Source organism: Macaca thibetana, chromosome 13 (assembly GCF_024542745.1).
Source record: "Macaca thibetana thibetana isolate TM-01 chromosome 13, ASM2454274v1, whole genome shotgun sequence".
Taxonomy (NCBI): domain Eukaryota; kingdom Metazoa; phylum Chordata; class Mammalia; order Primates; family Cercopithecidae; genus Macaca; species Macaca thibetana.
The window spans coordinates 22,124,275-22,145,430 of NC_065590.1; the positions used below are offsets into that span (position 1 = coordinate 22,124,275).

Consider the following 21,156-nt stretch of genomic DNA (forward strand, 5'->3'; position numbering starts at 1 on the left):
TAACATCTTTGTAATTAATTTCTTGTCTCCTATCTTTGAATAGCTACATAGAGTTCATCAACTTTCAACCAAACATTCTTTCTCCATAGCATATCAATTGCTAAATCCTGTTTTTGTCACGTTGCCTCCTGTCTTTGCACATAGCTTTCCCTCTCCCTGGAATGCCTACCTGAATGTTTCATGTATTTTATGACAGCTTAAATATGCCATCCTCCACATAGCCTTCTGTAACCCATAGGCAAGAATTACTACAAACTTCCCAGTGCTACAACAGTATCTTATACCTATGCCCATTGTATCAAAATTATCTGCTTGCATTCAAGACTCAACTTCTTTAAAGCAGGTTTATTCATTGTAATTTTTGCACCCTGCTAAGTGGTGTTCACTAAACTTGCTGACTGAATGAATGACGATCCAGAAAAAGTTTCTGTGTGTGCAGAAAATCTCCCTAAAGGAAGTTGCTTTCCAAACACACCATCCAGCAAACACAGACAACTTCCTGGAGATAGGACACAGTCTATGTTTTCTGCATGCTGCATCAACTTGCTGTTCTGGAACCACAAGGTGATAGCAGCTGACCCTCTGCAGCCATTGATTATGATGTGACCCTACCTTCCTGACATAGTTTGTAGAACAGCATAGGAGCTCTGAATCAATTTACTAGACCTTTAGAATCAATATTGAAAAAGAGAGATTATCTCTTTCTTGCAGACTGGCTAGACTTGCAAGCTATAGTTTGGGAGCTGCTGGTGGCCATGTTTACTGCTGTGGTAAGAAGCAGCAGAAGTAGCTGTCTGCAGAGGGAGAGAAGTGAAACAGACCCTCAGCGAGATGCAGAGAGCAGAGATGGAAGAAGGGACTACCGGGGCTTCCTGTGACTGTCCTATTCCAGGTTCTGGTCAGTTCCTAAGCCTACTTACATTCTTGATTGGGAGTTCCATGAAGCACCCCTGAATCCTTAAGTGGGATCCCTATTTTGGCCTAAGCTTTCTCAAGTGGGTTTGGGTTATTTGTTTGAAGTGACTTAATGAATACAAACAATAATAAGTAATTCACATCTTTAGACTCCTGGGACAATTTATAAGCAAACCTGAGGAGAACCACGATCATCTGCCTTTTTGAGAAGGCATGATTTCTTGAAATGAGAAACACTGTTACTTTTGTAGTCATGTGAAATAGCATTTTTATTAATTTGGTTAATAATTTATATAACATTCATTCAGTTTACTTTTTTAATTGAAACATTTCTTCAATTTTCAGATATTTAATAAAATAATTTATCTATATTTTAAATGCCAACCTAATATGAATGAAAGTTTATTAAAAAAACCATTGGAGCCAAATGCTAGATTGCTTCCTACAGGGAAGAGGCTAAGAGGAGGAAACTAAGTTTCCAGAGAAAAAGCAGCAAAAGAGACAAAGGAGAGAGAGTGAGAGAGTGTGTGTATAAGAGAGAAAAACAAAGACCTGATTCCATCTGCATCATTTGAGTCCCCATATCCACTTTTTTCTCCCCACCTCCACCTCCCCACTTAAGCAGGTTTGTGTTGGGTTTCTTTCATTCTTAACAGTAAGTTTCCTATTAAGCAGTCAGACTTCCATTATGATTAATATCTAGATTATAATGGTATTACCATTTACTAAAAATTGGAATTCCAATAAACTATGGTTGAGAACATTGGCTTTGCAGTCAAAGAAACTCAAATCTAAATTCTAACTCACATCCATACATGTCTGTGATCTTGGATAACACATCCTGTTCTGGTTCCTGTTTCCTTATCTGCAGAATGAGGATAAACATCAACACTTCTTAAGCTTTTGTGAGAATTAAAAACGTAATGCATGTAGAAAATGTAATATGATGCCTGACTGTAAGAGTCTGATAACTGTCAGCTGGCTTTATTCCTGTGATGTACAACATCCACTTACTTTGAAAGTGTTTCTGATATTTTGACAGCTGTCTTTCGCCCTTTGGTCCTTCACTTTTTCTTGTACTATGTCTTCCTTCCTACTACAAGATCTGGAATATTGAGTTACATGAGATAATCAACTCACCCGTTCCTGAATTTCATCAAGAAATAATAAGCTATGAACATATTCTGTGGTAGTAGTTGGAACAAACTCAAGTTTATACTCTGCATCTTGTGCCTCAAAGATAATGGCATCCACTTTTTTCTTGCTTTGACGAGGAAGCATAAAATTTAGCACCTAAGAAAGAAAATAACATGTGAACTGTAAATAATTGAATATTTTCATTTTATTATATATTTTAGACAAATCCTAATGGGACATCCGTTAAATCAGCAGGTATTGGAAGCAGCAGTGCATACGAAGAGACTTTTTTCTCATTAAATCACTGCTAGTTAAATGTGAAAACAGGAAGGCCAGGTTTTGAAGATCATTTCTACAGCTTACCAAAAATTTTCCATAAATGCTCTAATATCTTGCAAGTATGCTTTCTGCTTCTTCATCCTATGTAGTGGACATTGTGCTGCCCTGTTCAGCATCAGTCCCACTCTTTTCATGTTGGGTGCCAGCCATGCAGTTTGAGGGAAACTGATCTCTCCTTCAGAAACAAATATGGAGTCTGACTGATCACTTGGCAAATAGGAGCATGGCTTTTTTGGCCAAAGTGATCAGATTAAGGTTGTATCAATCCATTTTCACACTACTATAAAGAACTGCCAGAGACTGGGTAATTTATAAAGGAAACAGGTTTAATTGACTCATAGTTCAGCATGGCTGGGGAGGCCTCAGGAAACTTATACTCATGGCAGAAGGTGAAGGGGAAGCAAGGCACCTTCTTCACAAGGTGGCAGGAAGGAGAAGTATGTGACAGTGCAAGAAAAACCATGATTTATAAAACCATCAGATCTTGTGAGAATTCACTTACTGTCAGGAGAACAGCATGGGGGAAACCACCCCCATAATCCAATCACTTTCTGTCAGGTTCCTCCTTTAACACCTGGGGATTACAATTCAAGATGGGATTTGGGTGGGGATGCAAAGCTAAACCATATCATGTGTGAACCTCTGACTTTAGTTGATTCAATCAGATAAAGGCCCACACTTTTATTTATGGCGGAGAGAGATGTATACTCAGAACCCCAATCTTTCTCTTTCTCTCTCCATACAAACAAATAATTGGCTTGTGAAGCTTTTGACGATCATTTCACAAATGCCTTAGGATGAAGCCTGCACATAGGAGGTTCAGGAAAAAGAATGAAAGAATTGGTTCCTTGGTAACAACACTGAGCTACTAGATCATACCTCCTTGATATTGACCCAATCTCTGGACTTTTTAGATGCATATGCCAATAACTCTTCTGATTGCTTAAGCCAGTTTGAGCTCAGTATTCTTGGGCTTACAGTAAATTTATACCCAAATATTTCTTGAGCATACAGTAGCTAAAAAATGCTTGTTGAAATTGAATTAAATTTGCTCCAGTTATATAATAATTATATATACATAAATAAGTATATATATATGTATATATATTTCTTTTTTTTTTTTTTACCAGATGAAGAAATAAAACTCTAGAAGGAAGACCAATACTATACAGTTAATTAGTAACAGAACACATTAACACTCAGGTCTGCACTCTTTTATACAGTGCTCTATCTTCCATCATCTATCGGAGCCAGAAAATATTTTCTATAAGGGCCAGATAGTAAATATTTTAGATTTGCAGTCAATACAGTCTCTGTCACAACGACTAAACTTTGTCCTTCTAGGAAGAAAGCAGCCATAGATGATATGTAAATCCTTGTCACGGCTGTGTTCCGATAAAACCATATACAAAACAAGAGGCAGGCTGGGTTGGCTCTGTGGGCTATAGTTTTCCAATCCCTGTTTTATATCATTGTCTCTCTGTGGGCATTGGGAAGATACAAGTATACTCTGGCTCCAAAGGAAGTTATTGTATTGGTTCTGAAACTTATTACAGAAATTTCCCTAGTTCTATAACTTACCAAAACATAATTAGACCTGTAGGGACAATTCCAGATCAGAAAATGATTTCCTAAACTTGATCTTGGTGGTCTAAAATCAACCATCACTGCCTCTGGGATATTAAGCTGTTATAGTAGTATCCTCTCTGCAGGTCCTGAAATGCTCCGACAATAGAAAATGGAGGAGGAGCAAGAGGCCAGTGTGAGTCCTGCAGTCCCCTCCATTATCTCATCTAAAAAGCTGATTCTGCTTGTGACAAAAAGACTATAGAGCTTTTCTTAGAAATTAAGGATGTCCAATAGTATTATGTTAATTTATATATTTGCAATACTATAAAATAAATAATAATAGGTTTTTGTGCAGTAGAAAAATCATAAAATAATTGTAGAGGAATAATTAAATTTTTTCCTAGTTTATAGTTACCTCTAAGCATCGCAAAGGTGATGGAATTAATTTTTCTCTTAGCAGCCTAGTGTCAATGAGCAGCAATCCTACATTTCTGGTGGGTCTGAGAGCTACTGCGTCCTTGTGCTGTTTGTGGTATTTTTCCAGTTGTTGACTAAAAAAGTTAACATCTACATAAAAAAATTCACATAAATCATAAAATATACTACATTGGATTTTAAAAGATCATTACAAAATATATTAAAAATCATTGCATTGATACATTTACACATATATGTATAATGTTATTATCTGTAGTTAGAGTATCTCATGTAACTTTAAAACGCTAATTTGGATTGCTTTATAGTATTTTATTCTTGTGATAAAGAAACTAATATTTTATAATGTAAATATGTCTTCTGGCTCCTATGAAGAGATGACAGATGAAAATAATTTGCAAGTACATTAGAGAATCTAGTCTGGAATTGACTAGATTTCAGAGCTAGGTTGGTTTCAAGTTGAGCTTAATCTAAATGTTCTCTCCCACGTGGTATCTCAAAGTAAAGCATTTTGAGAATATAAACAACAAATTTTGAAACATAAGAGATCACACATAGCTAAAATTATCTCTATTCCTCTTTCCAACACATCTCTCTGCAATTCCTGCACCCTACATCATGGTCAAGGCCTTTATCAATTTGCATATGCTGTAGTTGCATTTTGATAATCTTCTTGCCTCTATTTTCTCCCTCATCCAATCCATCTGGAACCAATGGAAACCTGATTATCCTTGAATACACTCTCATCATACTATCAGACAAAAATAGCTCTCTCTCTAATGCATATACAATTCCAAACTTCTCTGCTTTCTTTCAAAATTCTGTACCTTCTGGGCCTCTAAAAATTTAGCTAATTTTATTTCTAATTACCTCCTACATTTGGGTCAAATTGATTTCCTTACTGTCTGCCCTTTTTCCTCTTTCCATAACCTTCCTCCACCACCCCAAAGAGAAAAGGGTACTGTTTCTTGCCTTTACTCATGCTATCTCTTCTCCTAATTATAAGGGGTAGTTTGATATAGTATAAAGAACACACCAGAGAAAGTATTAGAAGACTTGAGCTCAGGTCTTTAACCCATGTGTGGCCTTGGGAAAGTCACTTAGTCTTTCTGAGCTTCAGCTACCTCATAATATAAAACAGAAACAGCAATTATCTCCCTTACTCACTTCAGAAGGTTTTGATTTGTGTATTTTTGAAAGTCGACTAAATTAATGTTACATGTTCTGATAAGTCCCATGGTAAGGATACCTGTATAATGCTGTGTTGTTTAGTATTTTCCAAATTTATTTGAGCTCCATCTTTTTTCATGGTATCATGTAATTATCCCTCAGAACAGTGCCAATGAACACAACTTTCAGAACCATTGATTTGGTCCAAAACTCTTATTTTATAGATAGAGAAATTGATGTCAATTGAGGTCATATGACTGGGCTATGGCCACATGGCCAAAAAGGAATAAAAGATTAAAGCCAGTAGTTGGGAAATACGATTTCTTTTTTCTTTTTTCTTTTTTTTTTATTGAGATGGAGGCTTGCACTGTCCCCCAGGCTGGAGTGCAGTGGCGCGAGATCTTGGCTCACTGCAAGCTCAGCCTCCTGGGTTCACGCCATTCTCCTGTCTCAGCCCCCCGAGTAGCTGGGACTACAGGCGCCCACCACCATGCCTGGCTAATTTTTTTGTACTTTTAGTAGAGACGGGTTTTCACTATGTTAGCCAGGATGGTCTTGATACCCTGACCTCGTGATCCACCCACCTCGGCCTCCCAGAGTGCTGGGATTACAGGTGTGAGCCACCGCGGAGAGGCAGTACGTAAAACGGTTAAGCAGACAAGCTTTCAAGTCAGAGAAATTAGATCTGAACTGCTCACTAGCTGTTTAATCTTGAAGTTGCCTTATCTCTATTGATCTGTTTTTTTTTTTTTTAAATAAAATGGTAATACTAATACTCTCCTCAGAATTGTGAGGATTGGATGAAATGTCTAAATATTACTTAAAACAGTATCTACCATGCTGTAAGTGCTCAGTTAAGTGTAGACATTATTAGTAAATGCTGACATTTATAGGAATTTGGTGGTGAAATGTGGCTGCTTGTCAGGAAGCCAGAACCCATCTGCTGGTCGTTCTCTGAGGTCGGACAGGGAGCAGCCTGGTTAAAAGTTCAGTTAGACATTTATTAAGGATCTACAATATGTGCTAAGCAATGTTGTAGTCGTTTGAGGATATAAAATAACAGGTAAGGATGATATCCAAGGGCAAAGCCCATCTCTATAAGCCTCTGGCAAACAATTGGATTTAGTGGTTTAGGATGTATTGGGGGGTTCCAAACAGAGGAGGAGCACAGAGGTTAGGAGTCCAGGCCAAGGTACTCCAAAGTCGCAGCCATCAGAGTGTTGGGACTGGGAGACTTGGTTCCAGGATTCGGTTTCAAAGGCAGGACCAGCAAGACAAGGTAGGACTTGCTGAAGAGCAACCTGGGAGCCAGGGGACTGTACCCTGATGGGAACTTGCTGAGGGATCACAGTTATTCAGTGTGAGGACTGTGGTAGCAGGAGGCTAGGAAGCTTTGGGGTCAGGATATGAGTAGAAGAGCTCAGGGATTAGAACTGGCTATTTTGATCAGGCCTCCTTCTTGTGCCAAAATTCCAGGCTCCATAGCCTGCTGCCACTGTGATGCCAGCACAGGAGGCATCATGTCCTCACGTCCCTGTCAGTGTGCTTCTGTTCAGCACACACTAAGTCTCCGTGTGATCGTGTTGCTGAAGAACAGTGGAAGTAGGCTTGTCTAAATTTTGCTTCCTAAATTGGGGCCCCATGTTGGTCTAACAACTTAGTATCTTGAAAAAAAGGAGTCAGTTTCAGATTTTTAAAATTTAAGGGACATAACAATCAGATACAATGCCTGATCTTGGACTTGATTCCTGGCCATATCAGCTGGAAGCTGCTTTACTTGGGGAATTTTGAATATGGAGTAAGTGAAGATATTAAGGAATCGCTATTTCGGTGGGGGGGAGGGGCGTGGGATGATACTATTTCCATTCTGTAGAAACATGTTTTAGAGATGCCTATTGAATTATTTAACTTAAGAATGCAGTGTCTAATTTACTTTAAAATGCTTCAGCATAATAAAGAATAAGGAATTGAAAGAAAAACATAAATACAAAAACAAAAAATTAGTGCTGTTTCATAGAGCAAAGTATCAAAGTAATTATATTTATATATAAGAAAATAAAGCTCATGAAACAAAAAATATGAAAGACATGCATGATGTGTTAAAATAGCAAACAAATATACTTATTTTTTATAATTTTCTGAGAACTTGCTTGCCTGAAATTGCACTTGGATATTATAGATCATCTTCCTTTGTTAAAGACAGTATTAGTGAAATAAAATAGTTTTCCCCAGGTCTAATTTCATGACTAAGAGTTGTTGATTCACACCCACCAGATCTTAATGTAGTCCCAGAAGAAAAAAGAATAAGTTCCTGAGATAGAAAAACTTATGTAAACTTTATTTAATGGAATTGGTAGAGATATCCATTCCTTTCAACTCCTTCTTACATGCAGGTTATATATTCTTAGCACACCGATACAACTTTAAACTAAAGGATCAGCAATTAGGAAGGAATTGCTTTCCATAATATCCTGAAATAAAACAGTAATACTGAATAAGGAGAAAGGAAAAAAGTAATTCTATAGAAAATAACCTAGAAATGAATTAACTCTTGCCTTTTGTCAGGCCAACTCTTTTGGGCTACCATTTGTGTCCCCAAACACCACCAAACAGAATCCTAAAAGACAACAAATCTCATATCCCTAAAAAAATAATTAGTAAGTACAAATGGACAAGTTACCAGGTTCCTGAAGTTTAAGAGCTTGTAAATCAAGACTTTCATTTTCCTTGAAGAATAGCTGGAACTTTTCAAAGGTAGCTGCATAGAGGCGGGCCGATTCAAATGCTGCCTGAATGGTTTCCTAAATGTTATAAATAAGCAGACAAATATGACCATATTTTTGTTAAGCAGAATTTAATTCAATACAACTAAACAAAGAAACAAGCAAGCACACATACTCTATGCCCAATAGTATGTTTTGATTTGGGAAACATGAATGAAAGAAGATACATTCTTGATGTCAAGGAGTAATTCATGGATTCGAGAAGAAACTGTTATGAGATTAAAAAAAATTCATATTTAAACCTGACTTTTGAAGAATTATTCCTGTGACTGAAAGGAAACACACTTATAATTTGTTTCTGCTTTATGGTGAGCTTATACATTGATAGTAAACATATGGCAAAGAGGCAATTCTTGCTTATTTTCCCAACTGCATATTTTATGTCAAAGCATTTTTGAGCAAAGGCAAACCTGTTTAGCATGCCCACAAAATCACTTGCTTAATCTTACTATCAAATCCTTGGCATCAGTCAGTCTCTTATTCCAAAATGTCCTTCATACTTTGCCATAATAAAAACTTCTTCTTCACCTCTCTTAAACTCGGTTCTAACCCATATTTCCCTACTTGGTTTTTTAAACCAAGACAATGATTTCTAATCATTTCAGTCCCTTTAATAACTGTGTCAACATATATTATCATATGTTCAAAGTCTATGAAAGGCAGTTAGGATTCACCTGCTGTTGGTCTTGGTCCATGCCTACTTGGCTGTGCTCCACACCTTTTCCTTGTGTTTTCTACCAAGACTTGTAAAAGCCTGCAATTTGTCCCAGGAAAACTAGAGGTGATCAATGGAATTGCACACATCCAACACACCAATGCTAGGGAAAGTGACTCAGTTATGCCTTGCGGTAGTAGAAAATTTAATTACAAAGAATAGCACATGCCCTATATGTCTACATTTAGTTATTTGTTCATTTATTTTGTTTTAATAGGCTTTTATGAATATTCCAGAATGTTTCTGTTCTTTTTTTATAATAAACATTGAAAAAGAACTTTATCAAACTATGTTTCCTTTGAACTGACTAAATAGTATCTCTGATATGTCATCACGCAGGTGCTAGAAACAATATAAGACTTATAAGTGGAAAACCCCACTAATGTTCAAAATATGCTTTCAAAACATTTTTATTTTGAAATAATGTATGATTCACAAGAGTGTTACTGGAATAACACAAGGAATTTCATATTTCTGTCACCAAAATTCCCTAAATTTCAACAATTTATCATATTTACTTTATAAGTCTCTCTCTATATACCTATTATTATACTCTGAACCATTTGGGAGAAGGTTACAGACATGTGGCATATTTACCCCTAAATATTTCAGAGGTTACTTACTAAACACAAGGACATTTTATTACATAACCACAGTATAATGGTCCAAATCAGGAAATTAACTTGAATATTAATACTGTTACCTAATTACCAACCTCATACAAATTCTACCATTTGTTCCAGTACCAAATTTCATAGTAAAAGGAAAAAACATTTTTTTGTTCTGGTCTACTTTCCTACCTAGGATCATGTATTGCATCTTTTCATATCTTTTTGGTGTTCTTTTTTCTTTCTTTCTTTTTTTTTTTTTGAGACAGAGTCTCGCTCTGTCACCCAGGCTGGAATGCAGTGGTGCCATCTCGGCTCACTGCAACCTCCACCTCCCGAGTTCAAGCAATTCTCTGTCTCAGCCTTCTGAGTAGTGGGGATTACAGGCACCCACCACCACGCTATTTTTTTTTTTTTTTTTTTGTTGTATTTTTAGTAGAGACGGGGTTTCACAATCTTGGCTAGGCTGGTCTTGAACTCCTGACCTTGTGATCCGCCCACCTCAGCCTCTCAAAGTGCTGGAATTACAGGCATAAGCCACCGTGCCCGGCTGGTTTTCTTTAATCTGGGACAATATCTCAATCTTTCTTTGCCTTGCATGACCTTCACATTTTTTAAAGGTACCTCAGTTGTGTGTATATGTGCATGTGTGTGTTTTATGTTTACTCATTATTAGACTCAGATTTAAATTTTTGGCAGTAACAACACATAACTGATGTATGTTCTTTGCAGCATCTCACAAGGCACTTGTTGATTTGTCTCATTACTGGTAATATTAACACATTGGCTAAAGAAGTGTTTGGCAGACTTATCACTGTAAACTATTTTTCCCTTTGAAAGCAATAAGTAGCTTATAGACAGAGAATTTGAGGTTATGTAAATACTCCATTTCTCATCATACTTTTGTGTACTCGTTTTAGTACACATCAGAGATTCTTGCTGATTGCTGATGGCTTCTGCAGTGAATTTTCTAATTGTGTTTTCTTTCTACATTTGTTTGCATTCAACCAAAGGAAAAACTTTCTCTTCTCACTCGTTCAATTAATTAGTTAGTTAATTCATTATTTCACAACATGGACTCATATAGTCTCATTTTATTCAAGGGATTTGGTGCTGATCAAATTGTCCCAGTGTGTCCAGAATTGGTTCCTTCTGGTGGGTTTCTGGTCTTGCTGACTTCAAGAATGAAGCCACAGCCTCTTGCAGTGAGTGTTACAGCTCTTAAAGATGGTGTTTCCGGAGTTGTTTGTTCCTCCCAGTGGGTTCGTGGTCTTGCTGACTTCAGGAGTGAAGCTGCAGACGTTTGCAGTGAGTGTTACAGCTCTTAAAGGTAGTGCAGACCCAAAGAGTGAGCAGCAGCAAGATTTATTGTGAAGAGGGAAAGAACAAAGCTTCCACAGTGTTGAAGAGGACCAAAGCAGGTTGTGGCTGCTGGCTTGGGCAGCCAGCTTTTATTCCCTTATTTGGCCCTGCCCACATCCTGCTGATTGGTCCATCTTACAGAGTGCTGATTGGTCCATTTTACAGAGTGCTGATTGGTGCATTTACAATCCTTTAGCTAGACACAGAGCTCTGATTGGTGCATTTTCACAGAGTCCTGATTGGTGCATTTACAATCCTTCAGCTAGACAAAGAGTGCTGATTGGTGCATTTTTACAGAGTGCTGATTGGTGCATTTACAATTCTTTAGCTAGACACAGAGCGCTGATTGGTGCATTTTTACAGAGTGCTGATTGGTGCATTTACAATCCTCTAGCTAGACAAAATTAAGTTCTCCAAGTCCCCACTCAACCCAGGAAGTCCAGCTGGCTTCACCTCTCACCAGGGAGACCCTTCGAGGTGGCTTTTTGTCTTTTCTACATGTCTCCATTGTTATTTGGGCATGTTCTTATTTTTTAGCTGAATAATATTCTCAAGGCTCATATTGTACTGTCCTGCCCCACCCCTTGAAGAAGAGAGTTCTGCAAAAAGAACAAAGAGAGTTCCTTTCAATTGGGAATGATATATAGAAACTAACATGTGGATACTAGATGTGCTCATTGGTATTGGGATGTCATTGCTTGTAGGCTATTTCAGCAGACAGGTCTAGGAAACACACATACACCCCACATACAATCACAAAACCCTACACATTTCTTTATCTTTCTAAAGATCAATTAAAATCCATGAGTTCACAACTCCATTCCAATGCAACAACATAGGGTTCATTCCAGCCTTCCCTCTTCCATATTTGTAACTCCCTGTCTTAGGATGAGTAACCTCATTTCATCATTCACAATACATTTATTTGTTTTGCTCAAGTCTAAATAAAATACACAGAAAGTAGTTTCAGCATTGCTAATACACTAACACCACTGCAAAAAACAAACCTACTAACCAGAGTTCAGTATTTACTGCAGTTATGGTGGTTTTTCATCCTCAGGGTACATGGCCAAAATACTGTGCTCAAAAGTTACTTAGTTTAGTTATTTTCCCCCATTCCTTTAGTGTGGTTATGTATTTCATTTGAAATACATGTGGGTTTATTTCTTTTTGTTTGTATTTTGTTTTAGGGTTTTGCTCTCCATTTTGTTGATTATTTTTAGAACTATATTAAAAGGTATACTCAGAAAATAGTCACTTCCCCATTTTTTTCACTTCTTACCCACCTTCCTCACTCTTCCTACACCATTCACATTACCTCCTCTAGGTAACTAATTTCCTTAGTTTCTGGTTTATCTCCCTTTCCTTCCTACTTCTGACATAAACAGTAGTATACTATAGATATTCTTTTGTACTTTGCCTTTTCCATCTAACAATATGTCCTGGAAATCACTCTATATTAATTAATAACCAACTTCTTCATCCATTTATTCAGTCGCATAGTATTCCTTTGTGTGGATATACCATAGATTATTCAATAATTTTTCTACACATGGCTATTTTGGTAGTTTCCAATATTTTGCACTCATAAACAATGCTGCAATAAGTAATCTAGTACTTATGTATTGTTGAAAACGTATGTTTTTAGGATACATTTTAAAGGTTGTATTGTTGGATCAAAAGGTAAATGCATGTATAGTTTTATTTTGCAAAATGTTCTTTTATTTTTTGCATTCCCACAAGCATAATGTGAGAGCGTTTATTTACCCATAGGGTAATCACCAGAAAGTGTTGGTATACTTTTTAATTTTGCTAATCTGATAGTTGAGAAATTATATCTGTTTTAATTCTCATTAATCTTATGAGTAGACTACCTTTTCATATGTTTAGATGCTATGTTTATGAACTTTTTATCATAAGTTTTGACCATTTTTCTTTTTTTAAAATTAAATTAAACAATTTAATTTTAAGTTCCAGGATACATGTGCAGGATAGGATATGCAGGTTTGTTACATAGGTAAATGTATGCCATGGTGGTTTGTTGCACCTATCAACCCATCACCTAGGTATTAAGCTCCACATGTATTTGCTATTTATCCTGTTGTTCTTCCTCTCCACACACCCTGATGGGTCCCAGTGTGTGTTATTCCCCTCCCTGTGTCCATGTGTTCTCATTGTTCAGCTTCCACTTATAAGTGAGAATACATGGTATTTTCTGTTTATGTGATAGTTTGTTGAGGATAATGACTTCCAGCTCCATCATATCACTGCACAGGACATGATCTCATTCTTTTTTATGGCTGCACAGTATTCCATGGTGTATATATACCACATTTTCTTTATCCAGTCTATCACTTATGGGCATTTGGATTAATTCCATGTCTTTGTGATTGTGAATAGTGCTGCAATGAATATGTGTGTGCATATATCTTTATAACAGAATGAATATTCCTTTGGGTATATACCCGGGAATGAGATTTCTGGGTCAAATGGTATTTCTGGTTCTAGGTCTTTGAGGAATCACCACACTGTCTTCCATAAAGGTTGAACTAATTTCACCAACAGTGTAAAAAGCCTTCCTGTTCTCCACAGCCTCACCATTATCTGTTGTTTCTTGATGTTTTAATAATTGCCATTCTGAGTGGTGTGAGATGGTATGTGTTTGTGGTTTTGATTTGCATTTCTCTAATGATCAGTGATGTTGAGCTTTCATATATATATATATATGCGCCACATATTATATAATATATATATACCACATAAATGTCTTCTTTTGAGAAATGTCTGTTCATGTCCTTTGCCCAGATTGCAGAAAGTTTTCCTATTCTGTAGGTTGTCTGTTCACTCTGATGATAATTTCTTTTGTTGTGCAGAAGTTCTTTAGTTTAATTAAATCCCATTTGTCAATTTTTGCTTTTGTTGCAATTGCTTTTGATGTTTTGTCATGAGATCTTTGCCTATGCCTATGTCCTGAATGGTGTTGCCTAGATTTTCTTCTATGATTTTTATCGTTTTGGGTTTTACATTTAAATCTTTAATCCATCTTGAGTTAATTTTTGTATAAGGTGTAAGGAAGGGGTCCAGTCTCAATTTTCTGCATATGGCTAGCCAGTTCTCCCAGCACCATTTATTAAATAGGGAATCTTTTCCCCGTTGATTGTTTTTGTTAGGTTTGTTGAAGATCAGATGGTTGTGCAGTTTTATTTCTGAGATCTCTATTTTATGCCATTGGTCTACATGTCTGTTTTGTATCAGTACCATGCTGTTTTAGTTAAGGTAGCCTTGTAGCATAGTTTGAAGTTGAGTAGTGTGATGCTTCCAGCTTTGTTCCTTTTGCTTAGGATTGTCTTGGCTATATAGGCTCTTTTTTGGTTCCATATGCATTTTAAAGCAGTTTTTTTCTATGTCTGTGAAGAATGTGTTTTGACCATTTTTCTATCTAGTTTTGGTTTCCCCTCTCTCTAGTATTAGAAATATTAGCCCTTAGCTGTAATATGTAATACAGATAGATTCTCCCTGTTTATAAGTGTATTTTTACTTTGTTTAAATTTTTCTTTGCAAAAGATTTATTTGTTGTGTAATCAAATTTATCAATTCATTCTATTCTTGCATCCAGATTTTTGAGTCATAGTTAGATAACCCTTTTTATGAACAAATCATAAAAGAATTTGTCCATCTTTACTTACAGTTTTATTTTATTTTCAGATCCCTAATCTATATATTGGTGTGTAGAATGTGAACCATGATCTAATTTTATCTTTATCCAAATAGCCATTCAGTTGTACCAGCTACATTTATGAAAAATTCGTATTTGTCTCAGTGATTTCAGATATTATATATTTTATACATTTCTATATGTACTTTGGTGTCTATTCTATTCTACTGGTCTGACAGCTATTCATGTGCCAGTACCATGTTCTTTTAATTATAGAGTGTTTATATTAAATATTTGGGCAGTATAGTACTCCTCATAGCTTTTCTTTTTTCAACATTTTGGTAGTTATTCTTAGATGTCTATTTATGCATATAAGCTTTATTATAAACTTGTCAGTATTTTCATTGGCATGTGTTAAAATTATAAATTAACCTAGAGAGAATAAAACATCATTATCATGTTGAGGCATCCCATTTAAGAAATTTTTATTGGCATGTATTAAAATTATAAATTAACCTAGAGAGAAAAATCATCTTTATCATGTTGAGTCATCCCATTTAAGAAATTTTTTCCAAGCCTATTTTTGTGTCTTACAGAAGATTTTTTAAAAACATAAAAGTGTTCTTCATATGGGTTTTTAGCATTTCTTATTAAATTTATTCCTAACTATATTACTTTCTTGCTGCTATCATGAAAGAAGCATTTTCTATCAGCCATTTTCAATATTCTAGAATAATTGAGGTGGCATTGTGAATATCTAGTCTTTGGAGATTTGATAAATTTCCCCCATTTGGGCCTGGTGCTTTTTGTAGAGTATTTCTTTGGTAACTTTCTGTATATCTTCTGTGGATATTGGTAGGAGCTCTATTTCTAATGTGCACAATTCCAGTAAATATATTTCCCTAAAAAATTATCAATTTTAACTAAACCTGAATGTGGGGTTAGTTAAGTGGTCTAAATGCTCCATGTAAAAAACATAGAGAGGATAGCTGGATAAAAAGACAAGACTCAATGATTTGCTGTCTTCAAGAGAACTGTCTCACATGTAACAACACCCATAGGCTGAAAGTAAAGAGATGAAAAAAGACCTACCATGAAAATGGAAAACTAAAAAGAGCAGGAGTCACTATTATAATATCAGATAAAATAGAGGATAAACCAACACCAATTAAGAAGGAAAAAGAAGGGCATTATGTAATGATAAAGGGTACAATTCAACAACAAGACTTGGCTGTTCTAAATACATACACAGCCAACATTACAGCACCCAGATTTATTATAAAATTACTTCTAGACCTACAAAAAGACATAGACAGTCACACAACAATAGTGGGATCCTTGAACACGCCCACTAACAGTGACTGATCATTGAGGCAGAAAACTAATAAAGAAATTGAAGACTTAAACCTGGCACTCCAACAATTGACTCTGGATTAACAAATAAAAAGGAAAAAGAATAAACACAACCAGAATTGACAAAGATGAAATTACAACAGATTCTAGAGAAATAAAAAAGATCCTCAGAGACTATTATGAATAATTCTATACACAAATTAGAAAATCTAGAGGAAATGGATAAATTCCTGGAAATATACAACCTGCCAAAACTGAACCAGAATGACAGTGAAACCCCGAACAAACCAGTAACAAGTTTAGAAATTGAATAAATAATTTAAAAAATCTACCAAAAAAATAAAAATAAAAAAGCCCTGGACCAGATGGATTAACAGTCAAATTCTACCAGATATACAAAGAACTGGTACCAGTTCTACTAAAACTATTCCAAAATATCGAAGAGGAAGGTTTCATTCCTAGCTCATTCTATTGAATACTAAGCTAGTATCACCCTGACACCAATATCTGGCAGAGACACAATGAAAAAAGAAAACTTCAGGCCAATATTCCTGACGAACATAGATGCAAAAAATCCTTAACAAAATACTAGTGAACAGAATCTAGAAGCACATCAAAAAGTTAATACACCACAAACAAGTAGACTTTATTCCTGGGATTCAAGGCTGTTTTAACATATGCAAATCAATAAATGTGATTCACCAGATGGAGAGAATTTAAAGCAAAAATCATATGATCATCTCAATAGACACAGAAACAGCTTTTGATAAAATGCAACATCCCTTCATGATAAAATCTCTAAGCAGACTAGGGATCAAAGGAACAGACTTCAAAATAATAAGAGCCATTCATGACAAACACACAGCAACATCATACTGCATGGACAAAAGTTGAAACCATTCCCCTTGAGTCCTAGAACGAGACAAGGATGCTCACCCTTACTGCTGTTATTCAACATAGTACTGGAAGTTCTAGCCACAGCAATCACGCAAGAGAAAGAAATAAAAGACATACAAATAGGAAGGGAAGAAGTCAAATGATCTCTCTTTGCTGATGATATAATTCTATACCTAAAATCCTCTAAAGACTCTGCCAAAAGGCCCCTAGAACTGATAAATGACTTCAGTAAAGTTTTGGAATACAAAATAAATGTACAAAAATCAGTAGCATTTCTATACACCTTATATGGTCAAGTTAAGATTCAAATCAATAACTCAATCCCATTTATGATAACCACATACACACAAAATGAAATGCCTAGGAATACAGCCAAACCAAGGAGGTAAAATATTTCTACATGGAGAACTACAAAACACTGCTGAAATAAATTAGAGATGGAAAAAGATTCCATGCTCGTGGACTGGAATAATCATTATTGTTAAAATGGCCATAATGCCCAAAGCAATTTACAGATTCAATGCGATTCCTATCAAACTACTTACATCTTTTTTCACAGAATTAAAAAAAAACACTATTCTAAAATTCATATGGAACCAAAAAGGAGCCCACTAGCCAAAGCAATTCTAACCAAAAACAACAAAGCTAAAGGCAGCATATTACCTGGCTTCAAACTATGCTACAAGTCTACAGTAACCAAAACAGCAAGATATTGGTACAAAAACAGACACATAGACCAATAGAACAGAATAGAAAACCCAGAGATAAAGCTGCACACCCACAACCATCTAATCTTTGATGAAGTTGACAAAAACAAGCAATGGGGAAAAGATTCCCTATTCAACAAATGGTGCTGGAATAACTCACTAGCCATCTGCAGAAGAATGAAACTGCACCTCTACCTTTCACTACATACAAAAATTAACTCAAGATGGATTAAAGATTTAAATGTACAATCTCAAACTATAAAATTCCCACAAGAAAACCTAGAAAATACCCTTCTCGACACAGGCTTGGCAAAGAATTGTTGGTTGTTTGCAAAAACAATTGCAACAAAAACAAAAATTGACAAGTGACACCAAATTAAACTAAAGAGCACCTGCACAGCAAAAGAAATTTTCAATAAGCACACAACCTATATAATGGGAGAAAATATTCACAAATTACACATTTGACAAAGGTCTAATATCCATAATCTATTAAAAACTTAAATCAACAAGCAAAAAAACAAATGACCTCATCAAAAAATGGGCAAAATACATGAATAGACACTTCTCAAAAGAAGATATACAAGCAGCCAGCAAACATATGAAAAAATGCTAATTATCACTAATCATCAGAGAAATGCAAATCAAAACCATGATGAGATGCCATCTCACACAAGGCAGAATGGCTATTATAAAGCTAATAAATAGTAGTTATTTCTCCATACCTAGGGAGGCTATGGAGAAAAGGGAATACTTATACACAATTAGTGGGAATGTAAGTTAGTTCATCCACTATGGAAAGCAGTTTGGAGATTTCTCAAAGAACTTAAAACAGAGCTACCATTGGACCCAGCAATCCCATTGTTGGGTATGTACATGTATTAGTCTGTTCTCACACTGCTAATACAGACATACCCAAGACTAAGTACTTTATAAACAAAAAGAGGTTTAATGGACTCACAGTTTCACATGGCTGGGGAGGCCTCACAATCATGGCAGAAGGCAGAGGAGGAGCAAAGGTGCATCTTAAGTGGTAGCAGGCAAGAGATCATGTGCAGGGGAACTGCCCTTTATGAAACCATCAGATCTCATGAGGCTTATTCACTATCACGAGAACAGCACGGGAAAACCCGCTCCCATGATTCAATTACCTCCTACTAGGTCCCTCACACTACACTTGGAGATTACGGGAGCTACAATTCAAGATAAGATTTGGGTGGAACACAGCGAAACCATATCAATACCCAAAGGAAAATATATCATTGTACCGAAAAGAAGCCAGTCCTCAAATAAAACCTTCATTATTGAGACTCTAATGAGCTTCCCTGCTAGGTGATATTTCATTTGTGTTGTCAAAATCCACTGCTGGAGGAATTAATGCCTCCTGTGTGACTCCACTGGAGAGGATTCTTGGAAGCTGTGCCTGGTTTCCTCTGAACTTTATCCCATGTGCCTTTTCCATTTGTTAATTTTGTTTTATATCCTTACACCATAATACATCATAGCCATGAGTAAAATTATACACTGAGTCCTGTGAGGTCTCTTAGCAAATCATAGCATCTGGCATTAAGGATCCCTGACTCATAGGATTACAAGCCCCATTTTCTTATTGTTTACATTTGCCCCTACAACATTGAGCATCTTTTCATTTTTAACCTTTCTGAATCATTTTGTTTTGGATTTCTCCCTTGTATCCAGAATATTGTTTTGTCTTGCCTTGGGAGCCAAATTGAAAATCTTTTTCTCTTAATAGATGAATTGAGCTCATTTATATTCATCACATTACTGATATATTTGGTCCCAACTTGGTCATATTATTTTCTATGTGTCTTATGGTTGTATGTGTGCTTCTTTCTTTCTTTCTCTGAGTGACAATATATTTTTTTAAAATACCATTAGTCACTTGTTTCCTTATTAACCTTTCATACTTTGATTTGTTGGTTTTTACTGATATTCTTTAATTCCAGCCTATTAACTGTACATTAATCAATAACCTTATTCTACTTTTCTCTTATTCTCTTCCTTCTCTATTTTTAAAGTTGCACTATTTCAACTTCATTAGAACGTACATTTATATACTAGTTTCCTATTCTTGTCTCTATCTTTTTTTAAAGGCTCATATAGATCTACAATTAAATATGTTAAATGTTCCCTATCAGTATCAGCTTTTTTCCCCCAAAGTTATTTCTTAGCTGGATGAAACTCATCGTGTAGTAGATTCCTAATGAGTACCAAATTCCCTGGGTTCTTGCATGTTGAAAACTATTTTTGTATGGCCTTGATACTTAAAAGACTAGCTTGGCTAGATAAAATTCTTGATGCACATTTTCTTTCCATGGGTTTTTTTTTTTTTTAAATTGCTCCTCCATTACTGCCTTACTTCTTATGTTGTTTTTGAGAAGTCTGATGGTAGTCTAATTCTCTTGTCTCTGTAACACCTGCAGAAAAATTCTTTAGCCTTAAAATCTAATAATTTTAAAAGGCTATATCTCAGAGTTGATTGTTGTGGGTAATTTTCCAAGGAACTCTGTAGGCCCTTTCGATATATACATTCAAATTTTCTTTTCCTGAACTATAGTTAAAAATAAATGTTTGCTGTATCCTCTTCTTTTGTTTTCCTCTTACAGACACACCAATTATATGTATGTTATTTCTTCTTTGCCTGTCTTCCATTATAATTATTTTCTCTCTGTACCACTTTACTGATTTCTCGATCTTATTTTCATTCATTCTCTTGGTTGTTTTCTTATCTTTCTTCTATACTAATTACTTTGGTTTCCCATCATTCTTCTAGTGATGTTAAACTCTTGACCTTATTCTCCTTTGAGCACTGTGTAATTTAGTCTTCATTTCTGAGATGATTTCATCTTTTTTCCCTTCCATTTATATTTTTAAATTTTAATTTTTAATTCATTGTGGCTTTTTGTATATTTGAATGCTTCTTTGAGAATATTTACTTCAGTGCGTAGTGTTGTTTTTGCTTCATGGTTGTTAGTAGACTTGCATGTAGTTAACCTATTTTAATTTCTTTAGCTCAGGGATTGGGTGATTTATAAGATTTTTAGTTCAAGAGCATTCTGTTCTGTCAGTGGAGCAAAATGAAATATGTTTTATTTTATTTTATGGTGACAGGAAAAAAGTTGGATATACTCTCATTTATTTGATTTTTTCTTGAGACAGAGTCTTGCTCTGCTGCCCAGGCCGGAGTGCAGTGGCATGATCTTGGCTCACTACAGCCTTTGCCTCTGGAGCTCAAGTAATCTTCCCACCTCAGCCTCCCAAGTAGGTTCTTTTTTGTTTTACAGAACTTACATTTTCAGTAGTTGCTTCATTTTCTCTGCACCATCCAATGTTCATATAATGCCTCATCTTCTTCAGAAATTTTTAAAACTTTTTAATTTTTATTTTTAACCTTATTTCCTCCCCCAGAACTAATGGCATCTTGAGTAGCCTTCACTTTTAAGTCTCCTTCCTGTAGTCAGTCCTCTGATACACCAGGACTTTTTAAAAT

General features: G+C 35.7%; 1 protein-coding gene across 3 annotated transcripts in view; it reads right to left on the minus strand.

Moving 5' to 3' along the window:
- DNAH6 (dynein axonemal heavy chain 6) overlaps positions 1-21,156 on the minus strand; it is a 368,310-nt gene that overhangs the window by 246,866 nt on the left and 100,288 nt on the right. For all 3 annotated transcript variants that reach the window (XM_050754693.1, XM_050754695.1, XM_050754692.1), the window contains exons 12-14: positions 8,246-8,366; positions 4,376-4,527; positions 2,056-2,208 (exon numbers count right to left, since the gene is read on the minus strand). In XM_050754693.1, the coding sequence (XP_050610650.1) occupies positions 2,056-2,208; positions 4,376-4,527; positions 8,246-8,366 (426 nt within the window). The remainder of the gene's footprint in view (positions 1-2,055; positions 2,209-4,375; positions 4,528-8,245; positions 8,367-21,156) is intronic.